The sequence below is a fragment of the Eschrichtius robustus genome, chromosome 3 (genome assembly GCF_028021215.1).
Source record: "Eschrichtius robustus isolate mEscRob2 chromosome 3, mEscRob2.pri, whole genome shotgun sequence".
Taxonomy (NCBI): domain Eukaryota; kingdom Metazoa; phylum Chordata; class Mammalia; order Artiodactyla; family Eschrichtiidae; genus Eschrichtius; species Eschrichtius robustus.
In genome coordinates, this window is record NC_090826.1 from 180,666,285 (window position 1) to 180,679,205 (window position 12,921).

Sequence of the window (12,921 nt, forward strand, 5' to 3'; positions counted from 1 at the left end):
TGCCTGGGTTTGTACCCAGCTCTCCCACTGACTAGCTACATAACTTGGGCAAGTTTCTTAACCTCTCTGGGACTCAGTTTCCACATCTGTGAACTGATGAGGAACCTGTAAAACCACATAGGGTCATTGTGAGGATCAGTTACTACAAATAAATTAATACTAAAAAATAATACATATAAACGTACCTAATAAGCCTTCAATATGTTAGCTAATACTGTTGTGTGCACTGAAAGTCAAACTTTTATCATTAAGTGAAGAAAGATGCAAAATATTTTGCACAACAGTCCAATTTCAGTAAAAAAAAATGAATGCGTTAACAAGTGAATAGAAAATGTGGGAGGTAGTATGGCAGGTGGAACCACCAACCTGGGCTTTAGACCTGGGTTTAAATACTGGATCCACCATGTACTAGCTGTGTGACCTCAGGCAAGTAAGTTAATTTTTCTAGGCCTCAATTTCTTCATCTGTGAAATGAGGGTAACACCTCATAGGGCTGTTGCAAGGGTTAAATAAATAATATATCTAAAGCACAATATCTGGCACACAGCAAACATGGTAAATGTGGGCTGTTGTTGGTACTGCTATGGTGATAGTTACTAATAAGAAGACACATGCCTGCCTTATCCACCATTACATCCCTAGGACCTAAAACAATGCCCAGCACAAAGGAGGTGCTCAACAACTACTTGTTGATTAAGTGAATGAGTCAAACTGTTAGAAGGGGTTAGTAGACATGGGTGTGGGAGCACAGGGATATTCACTCATCACTATATATTTCTGTAACTTAAGATACTTTAAGTACACAATGATAAAATAATGTTTTCCTAACCCTTCAAGTAAAGCAAAAAAACTCTAATTTCTCTAAAAACATTCAATTTTTAAAAGTTGGGGGGAAAATGGAAAGAAGTAATAAAATAAGAGAAAAAGGAAAAACAAGTTACTAAGTGGAATAGTAAACGTTTCATTTAAAGGGCAGTAATGAGAATTAGCAGTTTTTTTTGTTTTTTTTTTATATCAATTTTTTTCTTTATTTTCTTTATTTATTTTTTTTCTTAGTTATTTATTTATTTTATTTATGGCTGTGTTAGGTCTTTGTTTCTGTGCGAGGGCTTTCTCTAGTTGCGGCAAGTGGGGACCACTCTTCATCACGGTGCGCGGGCCTTTCACTGTCGCGGCCTCTCTTGTTGGGCAGCACAGGCTCCAGACGCGCAGGCTCAGTAACTGTGGCTCATGGGCCTAGTTGCTCCGCGGCATGTGGGATCCTCCCAGACCAGGACTCGAACCCGTGTCCCCTGCATTGGCAGGCAGACTCTCAACCACTGCGCCACCAGGGAAGCCCGAGAATTAGCAGTTTTATTAAAAAGTTTCCACCTTTCTAAAGGTTAATTAGATTATCTTAAGCAATTTTTTGAGTCTCAGAAATAAGTGCAATTTTCAAACAAATGCGATCATATTTAGCTTAGATTTTATACATTAATCAAACCTCTTTCATCATTCTCTTTTTCAGCTTTTCCAAACAATGGACTCCAAAATATGGAGGCATCTAATAATGCTGATTAAACGTTTCACTGTATACTCCAGAACAGCAGTTCTCAAAGTGGGGTCCATGTAACCCTGGGAATTCCTAAGACCCTTTCCAAGGGGTTTGTGAGCTCAAAATTGTTTCCATAATAATTCCAAAACAGTTTTTGCTTTTCTCCCCTGCTTTCTTATTTACACTGTAGCACAACAGCAATTGAGGGTAAAACTGCTGGTATTTTAGCATATACCTAGGCAGTGGCATTAAACTGTTTCACTGGCACACGTGCATAATTTAAATTCAGAACAAAAACTAGTTTTAGTGAAGAATGTCTTTGATAAAGCAGTAAAATTTTTATTATATTTTGACCTCAGAGTACAAGTCTTTAATATTATGGTTGACTGAAACAGGTGGTACAAATAAAGCACTTCAGCTGCAAACCAAAACATGCCAGTTGATTCCAGGAAAGGCATTAGTGCAATTGTTTGAACTGTCAGCTAAGTTGGCTGCTTTTTTCTTGGAACATCATTTTTACTTGAAAGGACATAGAGCAGACAAATAACGGTTGTTCAGACGGTATCTGGCAGATATTTTCTTGAAAATGAGTGAAATGAGTCTGTCACTTCAAGGAAAACGTCTGATAGTATTTGTTGTCCTTCATAAAATTTGAATTCTCAAGTGAAAATTAGAATTTTGTAACATTCAGATCCATAGATCCACCACTGTGAGTTTAAAAGTTTCAGGATACTTTATCAATTCTAATGATACAGATGCTGATATTAACAAATGTGACTTGTTGATAACATATATAATCATGTGTCAACATTTAGAAAATCTGCCTAAGTCAGTAAATTTTCAAAATGACCAATGCACAATGTTATAAGATCCTCCAAGAGTAAAAGATCCTTTCGAAGAGCAAGATAAACCAAAGGATTTTTATATATCAAAGTACAAAGTTCATTAATATGTTCTCAGATTTCACACTACAACCAATCTTTAGGAGAGGAACATTTTTGGAGTTTTGATATAATATCAAAGAATATCCATAATTTCCTGGAAAAGAAATTAACATACTTCTCCCCCCGCAACTACACATATGTGTGAGACTAAATCATATACTTCAACCAAAAACAAAACAAAATGAAAACATTGCAACAGACTGAATAAAGAAGCTGAGAGGAGAATCCAGCTGTGTGTTATTAAGCCAGACATTAAAGATATTTACAAGAATGTAAGATAATGCACTCGTCTCACTACTCTTTTGCTTTGGTAAAGATATTTATGCTTCATTAAAAAAATACCTTATCATTACATGTAATGAATTTGTTACTTTTAAAGCAATTAATACATATTTTAAATGTCTCAGTTTTAATGTCTAAATGATGAACACCAATAAATATAACCCATATAAACAGAAGGTCTTTGGGGCTCTCAGTAATTTTTAAGAATGTGGAGGAGCCCTAGGACCGAGAAGTCTGAGAACGGCTGCGCTAGAGACACAGGTGGAAGAGCCCTGTTTGTGAAGAGGGCTGCTCTTGAGACGCCACAGCATCCAAGGACCATACCTGCTTGGCAAAGAATATCGTGTCAAGTCTGGAGTCCTGAACCACAGAGCCTGCTGGTTCTTCTCCTGGCTGCCACTTGAAAAGAAAAATCAGCCCATGAACTGGCCTACAAAACAAAAAAATACCAATTAGTGACGCCAAACCTTGCTTCTTTTAACACACTGTCAATACGTTAAGTTTTAGTCATTTACTTAACAAATACAATGCAAATGAAGTAACTTTGAGAAATTTTTTTAAGATTTCTATTGCTGTTCATAGTTAGTAGAATGTTGCCCAAGACACGGCTAACAAAACTTAAAAAAAATACATCAATTAAAATGAAATTACAGGGCTTCCCTGGTGGCGCAGTGGTTGAGAATCTGCCTGCCAATGCAGGGGAGACGGGTTCGAGCCCTGGTCTGGGAAGATCCCACATGCCGCGGAGCGACTAGGCCCGTGAGCCACAATTGCTGAGCCTGCGCGTCTGGAGCCTGTGCTCCGCAACAAGAGAGGCCGCGATAGTGAGAGGCCCGCGCACCGCGATGAAGAGTGGCCCCCACTTGCCGCAACTAGAGAAAGCTCTCACACAGAAACGAAGACCCAACACAGCCATAAATAAATAAATAAATTTTTTTTAAAAAATGGAATTACAATGAAAGGAATAATCTCAAATCTGTGCATTATTCAATTCTACCTTATATTACCTCACTTAAAAACAGAAAGAACATAGCAAAACTAGAAGAAGCTATTAACCCTAGACTGAATTCTGATATACGTGAATAAAGTTCACATAGGATGTTTACAGATAAATGGCTGCTAACATAAATACTATGAAATATAGGACGTCGCCTTCATATAATTATTGGACGCATGAGCAACCGTCACACTACAGTATGACTGGATGTTGCATCTCACACATAATGAAATCACCACCTCCCCAAAGGAACGGTTGTTGCCCACAAACCGTTAAATCACCACTTCAGGATTCTCTCCAGTCTATCTTTCACCACTGCCTTCCATGCCACAAAAATCTTTCCTATCCCTTAAAGACAGGTCAAATGATGCATCTTTAATTAACCTTCCCTGATCATACAGCCAGAATTTCTCTCTCATTCCATCTAAAATGATTGCTCTCTTTGTGGGGAAGAAGAAAATAGGGGGGAGGGAACTGTCTCCTTACTATAAAAAACATATCCCTACAGTCCCCATTCCAGGACCTAAGAATGCTCCCCGCAGTGAAAACTCCCTAGCCCTCCATTTGCAATCCAGGGTCAATGCTTGGAGGTTGGGGGTTAAGGAGAGGCCCAGAGAAGTCAGAAGGATGGAGTAAGAGGAAGGTACTTCCTGGCATCAACATTTGGAATCTGAACTGTAACCTCCCCAAGAAGCAATGTAATAATGTATAAAAAAAAGTTCTGGGACTTCCCTGGTGGCACAGTGGTTGAGAGTCCACCTGCCAATGCAGGGGACACAGGTTCGAGCCCTGGTCCGGGAAGATCCCACATGCCGCGGAGCAACTAAGTCCGTGCGCCACAACTACTGAGCCTGCGCTCTAGAGCCCACGAGCCACAACTACTGAACCCACGCGCCTAGAGCCCTTGCTCTGCAACAAGAAAAGCCACCGCAATAAGAAGCCCGCACACCGCAACGAAGGGTGGCCCCCGCTCGCCGCAACTAGAGAAAGCCTACGTGCAGCATGAAGACCCAACACAGCCAAAAATAAATTAATTTTTTTAAAAAGTTCTGAATTACTATTAATATACATTATCTGTCAAATATAGTTTTGTAAACTGACCTATTATTCATGTGTTTTATGTTAAAATGTGTTCCATGTTCTAACAGTATTGATCTATAAGTGAAAGTTGTAAAAAAATCAACCTATCAGTACTTTGTTGATATGGAATTACAGAGACTTAGTTTTGAATCCCTTGCAAATTACTTATCTATGAGCCTCAGGTTCTTGGTTATAAAATGGGAATAGTACCTACCTCACACAATTGAAAAAAATCTTAAAGGAGATAATGTGTTCAGCCTAAGGTAATCCAAGTAAAATAAACTCATGAAAGTTTGCTTAAGTATAGACATATTACTTTTAACATAAGTAAAAACATACTTACTTTAATTTTTCAAAATTCTCAGGCTCTAAACTCCATATTTCTTCTACTTGGGCTCCTCGGCAACCTGAAATAAGAAATTATTTCTTCAGAAGACAAAATAACTCATTTTTTTTCCTTCGCCATTAAATAAAATATTAACTGAAAGAAAAGCATATTTGGGGGCGATAAGACATGACAAATTAAAATGGTAAAACTGGTAAGGCTCACAGTCAAATCCTCGTCCTACCTTTACTATTTCCTAATTATTATAGTGGGAGTATATTCCTTTGACAACTTTAAAAAGTTTCAAGATTTATTTTCACTGGAACACCACCCCATGACTCCTCCTTCTCAGTCTCTCTCAATCTCTGGCTCCTCTCCACCCACTCTCTTCACTCAGCTGCTATGTTTCCACAGCTCTGCCCGCAGCCCCCTTTTTTCCTTACTGTACACTTAATTTTTAAAGTGGTAATAGGGGCTTCCCTGGTGGCGCAGTGGTTGAGAATCCGCCTGCCAATGCAGAGGACACGGGTTCAAGCCCTGGTCTGGGAAGATCCCACATGCCACGGAGCAACTAAGCTCATGCGCCACAACTACTGAGCCTGTGCTCTAGAGCCCGCGAGCCACAACTACTGAGCCTGTGTGCCACAACTACTGAAGCCTGCGTGCCTAGAGCCCATCCTCCGCAACAAGAGAAGCCACCGCAATGAGAAGCCCGCGCACTGCAACGGAGAGTAGCCCCCGCTCACCGCAACTAGAGAAAGCCCACAGGCAGCAACGAAGACCCAACGCAGCCAAAAATAAATAATAAAATAAATAAATAAATAAATAAAGTGGTAATAAATAACTACCACTTAACAGTGAATTTCAGAACGCTATTTAGTTCTGACCCTTTTCCTAAATTCCAATTCTATACACTTTAAAAATTTAATTTAATATCAACTACATCAGAGTCCCCCAGTATGTTCTTCTTCTACAACAGTGGTTCTCAACCAGGATGATTTTTTTTATGCCTCTGCACCCCACCACCCCCGCCAGGGAACATCTCAAAATGTCTGAAGACATTTTTACCATCACTACTGTCACTTGGAGTGGGGGGAGGTAGCATCTAGTAGGTAGAGGCCAGAGATACTGAACATCCTACATTGCACAGAACAGCCCCTGACAACAGAGAATTATCTGCCCCAAAGTGTCAAGATAAAATGAATTATCGGGCCCAAAGTGTCTAACCCCTGCAAGGCAAGTCAAGAGTACCAAGGTCGAGAACTGTGCTCTAGTAGTTCATATGGTGGTAATGGTGTACTGGTTAAGAGCCTGGCCTCCAAACTGCCAAGGTTTGAACCATGGCTCCTCCATTTACCAGCTGTATGACCACTGAACCTCTCTGCTCCCCATACTCATAGAACTGTTGTGAGAAATAAATGAGATAACTTACTATCTCATAAGGTAATTTATTATGCATGAGATACATTTAATACAATGCCTTGGCACACTTTAAGGATCCATTAAATGTCAGGTAGCATTATGATCACAACAGAAAAAAACAGCCGTATTTACCAGTAACTTCAATGTGTAAGGTGCTTTGAATGCATTTTCTCTAATCCCTGCAAGGAAAGTATTATATGGAAGAGGCTTAGGGATGTCTAAATTCACTACAACTAATATATGCCAAAAAGTTAATTAAAACCCATGTCTGGTTCCAAAGTCTGGGCACTTTCTATTGTTCCAGATTGTTTTCAAGTGAGTGCTGGAGAAGCCTTTAGATCACATGCAAAAATCTGTGGTTTAAAAAAAAAAAAAATACTGGACCAACCAACTATGTGACTTTGGGCATTCATACCATTCAGTACCTCAGTTTGCTCTGCTCAGCAAATATCTATTAGCTCTCACCCAAGTATTAAAGATACAGGTACAAGGAGAGTTACTTCATTATTTGTAGTAGAGAAAACTAGAAACAACCTGAATGTCTAGAACAGGTTGCTAGACGTCCACATACATTAATTTGGGAAAAAAAGCTTGTTTAAGTGTGAACCTATATTTATACGTGTATCAAGAAAGGGCACAAAAGAACACTAATGCACTTGTTAACACTGGTTATGCTATTGGAAATCAACTGTAAAAAGGCCAAACATTAAAACATTGCACATATCATACAAAAACACAACAAAAGCCACTGAATTAAAAGAGCCCCAAAATCTTTTGCAAAGGTATAATTTCAAGTGGTGACACTGTTTAAATAACCTCATGTTAGACACATACACATCTCTGTGTAAGGAAAACATAGTACTTAACTGTTAGCATCTATCTCCTTATATACATTCAATTCTAATAATCCCCTTATGTACATTCAATTTCAAATAATGCATGGTATAATGGAAAGAGAAATAAGCAATGATTCAAGAGAACTGGGTTGTAATTCTACCACTGCCTTTAAGTTCTTTACCTTGAGTGAGAACATGTCTTTGAGCCTCACTTTCCTCATGTTTAAAACAAGAATACTACCTGCTTCATCCAATCCACACAATTCTTGTGAGGTATACGTTCTCAAATACCAAACGCAAAGAATCACCATGCTGATTCCTCTAATACATATTAAGTAAAAAGTTCGGTGGGAGTGGGGGTAGGCTTTAAAAAGTTAACGATTCACTGGTATTTAACAAATACATTCAGCCCTCTGTATCCAAGAGGTTCTGCGTCTGCAGATTCAACCAACCGCAGGTTGAAAGTAAGTGCCAAGCATGATATTAAGCCCTAACAAGGACAGGAAATAATAAACTATTTTAACGATGCTTAAGAACTTCAACCTAGTAGGAAACAAGCTCATATAACTCAAAGACAGTGCAGTCTGCATATTTTGCATATGAAAGGTACACGGGATGCGTTCTGGAAGTTAAGAGGTGGCCAACTATCCTTGCTGATCAGAAAAAACTTTAATGTATAGTTGAACTGGGGGACTTCCCTGGAGATCCAGTTTGGTTAAGACTCCCTGCTTCCAATGCAAGAGGCTTGGGTTTGATCCCTGGTCAGGGAACTAAGAACCCACAGGCCGCGCGGCCAAAAAAATTAAATAAATAAATAAATAAATAAATAAATAAAAAATTTAAATATAGTTGAACTGGGTCTTAAATAGGATGACCAAATAATCTGTCATTCAAACCAGAACACTGCTCTTATTAAATTGATTTTACTTAATAGGACATTAAATTAAATTTTTAAATTAAAATGTTTTAAAACATTTATATCTTGACTAACACATTTGTATTACAGCACTGGTGGCTCCATAAAAGTCTATTAAAAAACTAATTCTAGGGCTTCCCTGGTGGCGCAGTGGTTGAGAATCTGCCTGCCAATGCAGGTGACACAGGTTTGCGCCCTGGTCTGGGAAGATCCCACATGCCGCGGAGCAACTAGGCCCGTGAGCCACAACTACTGAGCCTGCATGTCTGGAGCCTGTGCTCCGCAACAAGAGAGGCCACGATAGTGAGAGGCCCGCGCACGCGATGAAGAGTGGCCCCCGCTTGCCGCAACTAGAGAAAGCCCTCGCACAGAAACTAAGACCCAACACAGCCATAAATAAATAAATAAATACATACATACATACATACATACATACATCAATCAATCAATCAATCAATCAATCAAAAACTAATTCTAAAAATAATTTTCTTAACAATATACCTGGAGTCTTTCTCCCCAAGAAAAATACTCTGGTGAGGCTCTCCCAATCTGTTGCCAGTGACTTAAATTTAATTGACTGGTAGGGATGCTATCTTGCAACACGCAGTTCTGACAACACTGATTGCCAGTCCCCTAACCGTATCAACAGGTCTACCAGAAGCAGCAGGCGTGGGCCCAGCTTCTGCACCTCCTATGAAAAACAGCCCTTGATATCTTCCCCAACCCCACTTTCAGTTATTTCATGGCTCAGACAAATGTCATTTAGCTGGTGATGTGACCAAATAGGAAAAACCGTATTGTCAGCTCTTAGGCAATCTCTCTGAGGACCGGACTCAATTATGTGAAATGAACAGGCAGCCCTAAGCTGGAGGCACTGTTAACTTGTACCCCTAATAAGAAGGTCCCATTTTGGAGGCCCCAACGATTATAAGCAACACTTGCTTCCAAGCGTACCATGTGCTCATAACTATACTTTTATTTCCTGTGTGAATGCCTATACTTTTAATTAATGCCAGGCATTAACTCGCCTCTCTCCCCAAAACAAGGTGACATGCACCTTACAAGTGTCTGAAACAGACCTTCACGTAAAGGAAACAACACATTGGCTCTAAGTCACTCAGATCTGCCTCAGCTCAGGGGCCTGAGTTGTTGTGGGTGATGGAATTCTTCTAGACTTCTTCCCTGCAGACCCAGGCAGAGTCTGCACAATCACGAATACACCCTGCTGTATCTGAGTTAATGCCTTAAGCTAAGAGGAAAGGCTGATACAAAGACTTGAAAAAGTCACCTGGCTCCCTAACAAAAACACTCCAAGAGATAAATTAAACAGATTTGGTACCAGCCCTGCAGGTCAGGTCAGATTAATCAGAGTAGCTGAGGGAATGGCATATTTGGTATAGAAAGAAAGGATGGGTTTTGTTGGGAGACAATTCTTAATGGGTTTCTACTGTTACTGCTTGTCTTCTGAGAGGAATTACCAGATTTGTTCAAAACTGTCTTTTCAATGATGTCAAAATAGTAAACAGACTTGAAAGGCAGAGATATTTTCTCCCTCTGGGGCAGAGGGAAGACTTATTGCTGTCTGTAATAATAGTATCTCCCTAGAGCTAAAGGTTGAGCAAGTTTGATAGCAGCCTCTTTTAACATTGGGAGCTCCCTAAGGTTGGGGGTTCCTTAGCTATGACAGAAACTCATGCATGCAGCATCTACCTCCACTTCTATGGACTTAAAGGACAAGGGAACCAATGCAAACATGAATCTCCTGTTGCCTACTGTGCCAGGAGTAATACAATCCTTTAGCTATAAAGCTGAAGTTGTCTGCCAGCATCTATAAAATAGTGGCAGGCCCATTTGTCAGCTGGCAAGCAGGGTAAAATCTAACACTTCGTAATTCTTAACAGATGCTGGATTTTCTCAAATGCCTTTTGCAATTATTGAGATAATCTAATCGTATGGTTTTTCTTGTTTAGTTTAATATGGTGTAAATCTCAAATGTTAAACCAACCCTGAATTCCTGGGATAAACCCCTCTCAGTCATGATATATTGTCTATTTAATATATTATTGGATTTGATTTGCTAATATTTTGTTTAGAACTTCTGCATCTATGTTGATGATGGATATGGGTCTGCAGTTTCCTTTTCTTATAATGTCTTTGTCTGGTTTGGGTGTTAGGATAATGCTGACTTTCATAAAATGAGTTGGGGAGTACTTCCTCCTCTCCAATGTCTTTGGAAAAGCTTGTGTAGAAATGGTATTACTTATCCCTTAAATACTTGACAGAATTTATTAGTGAAGCCATTTTGGCTAGAGTTTTCTTTGTGGGAAAATTTTAAATTACAATTTCAATTTCTTTAATACACATAAGGCTATACTGTTTATTTATTACCTCTTGAGTGAACTTTGGTAATTTGCATCTTTAAAGGAATTTGTACATGTCATCCAAGTTGTCAAATTTATTTGCATAAATATTTATTAAAATATTCACTTATCCTTTTAATATCTGTAGAATCTGGGACTTCCCTGGTGGTGCAGTGGTTAAGAATCCGCCTGCCAACGCAGGGGACATGGGTTCGATCCCTGATCCGGGAAGATCCCACATGCCACGGAGCAACTAAGCCCGTGAGCCACAACTACTGAGCCTGTGATCTAGAGCCCATGAGCCACAATACTAAGCCCACAATCTTGAGCCCGTGAGCCACGACTACTGATCCCATGTGCCACAACTACTGAAGCCCTCACGCCCAGAGCCTGTGCTCCACAACAAGAGAAGCCACTGCAATGAGAAGCCCACGCACTGCAACGAAGAGTAGCCCCCGCTCGCAGCAACTAGAGAAAGCCCACACGCAGCAACGAAGACCCAATGCAGCCAAAAAAATAACTATTTAATTTTTTTAAAAAAATCTGTAGAATCTGTAGTGATGTCATCTCTCCTATTCCTGATATTGGTCATTTGTCTCCTCTCTTTCTTCTGATCAGTCTGACTAGAGGTTTATGCATTTTATTGATCTTTGAGAAACCAGCTTTTGGTTTCATTGACTTTCTCCACTATTTTTCTCTTTCCTGTTTTACTAATTTCAACTCTGATCTCTATTACTTCCTTTTATCTGCTTACTTTAGGTTTAATTTACTCATCTTTTTCTAGTTTCTTTTAGGGAAAGCTGAGGTCACTGATTTGTTGTAGCAAATCCAGTCCCTGTTACTCTATCTTGGCTGGAAGCAGAAATACACAGCCTCTATTTTTAATTAGTAGACTATCCTAGTTTGTTTTGCTGCATTTATGAATTACGTATGCATTGTATCAATTAAAAGTATAGTTCTGCTCCATCAGTTTCTTAATTTAATAAGAACTTTGTTTTACCATGATGTTATATTCCACCAAAAATTTTATTTAATATATTCACTCAACTCACATATAATTTCCCCTTCAATGAAGAAACTTAAATCTACAATAGCATTCATAATACAATAAGATGTTTCACTTCTGAAAGAATAAACTTCCAAAGGTTTTTTAAATCCATGAATTGAATGAGGAAAAAAGAAAATGATTGGAATAAACTCAGTCTCTTTGAAGCATCTGATGGTGATATACAACTACCATCATTTAACTTTTTGCAAAGTTCTTCTTCTGCTAATTAAACCAGTCTAATAACTATAGCTTCAGTTTTCATTTGTGCAGGTACAGAAGGTGCAGTTCCATGGCAGTCTCTTACGCATGCTTTTATTTAAATCATTTTCAATTCCAAGTTTTCTGCATGTATGAAATTGAAGCAAAAGCTGTTAACAGAATGGACTAATTTTAAAATAAACAAATTTGCCTGATACGTTTCTTAAGGTTAACTCTAACATGTCATAATAGTTAAGGTTTTGAAGGTAACGTTTACGGCTAAAACCTGCAGACATCTCAAACTCAGTGTATGTCCAAAGCTGAACCCATTTTCTTGTCCATCAAGCCTACTCTTCTCTTGTACTTGTACTTCACCAGTCTCCCAAGCTAGAAACTAGAGTCATTGTCACCTCTTTTTCCCTACATCCCAGCAGTTAACAGTCCTGTGGATTTAAATATAGCAAAAATTATTGAATCTACCTCCTCCTCTCCAAATCACTACTTTATGTGTGGAGCCAATCATCTCAAATTCTGACCATTTTAAGAGGCTTCTAGCTTCTCTTACTTCATTCCAATCTACCCTACACACTACAAGTAGTAAATCTTTTTAAATTATAAAAATATCATTTCAGCCTTGAAATATCTTTGACAGTTAAGTCCCCAGGGGCTACAGGGCAATCCACACTACACAACATGGCACACAATCTGGCCTCAGTTTATCTTTTCAGCTTCGGATTGAAATACTCCTGAAGTCTGTTACAGTATGTTTTAGTCACTTTCCCAGCTGTTCCCTAAGTCATATACTTTACCACCACTACTGTTTATGCCTTTCCTTCTGCCCGTGCTCTTCCACGACCTGTGTGTACCTACTCTAATGTAGCAATTAATACGCCATATTATAATTTGCTTGTCAGTTCTTTAGAACAGCAGTCATGCTTTATTCACATTAAAACTATCCAAACCCTACCAATGTGTCAGA

At 39.1% G+C, this 12,921-nt stretch overlaps 1 protein-coding gene across 3 annotated transcripts in view; it reads right to left on the bottom strand.

The window, feature by feature from the left end:
• UCHL5 (ubiquitin C-terminal hydrolase L5) overlaps positions 1–12,921 on the bottom strand; it is a 51,890-nt gene that overhangs the window by 37,871 nt on the left and 1,098 nt on the right. For all 3 annotated transcript variants that reach the window (XM_068541827.1, XM_068541826.1, XM_068541825.1), the window contains exons 2-3: positions 5,181–5,244; positions 3,085–3,190 (exon numbers count right to left, since the gene is read on the bottom strand). In XM_068541827.1, the coding sequence (XP_068397928.1) occupies positions 3,085–3,190; positions 5,181–5,244 (170 nt within the window). The remainder of the gene's footprint in view (positions 1–3,084; positions 3,191–5,180; positions 5,245–12,921) is intronic.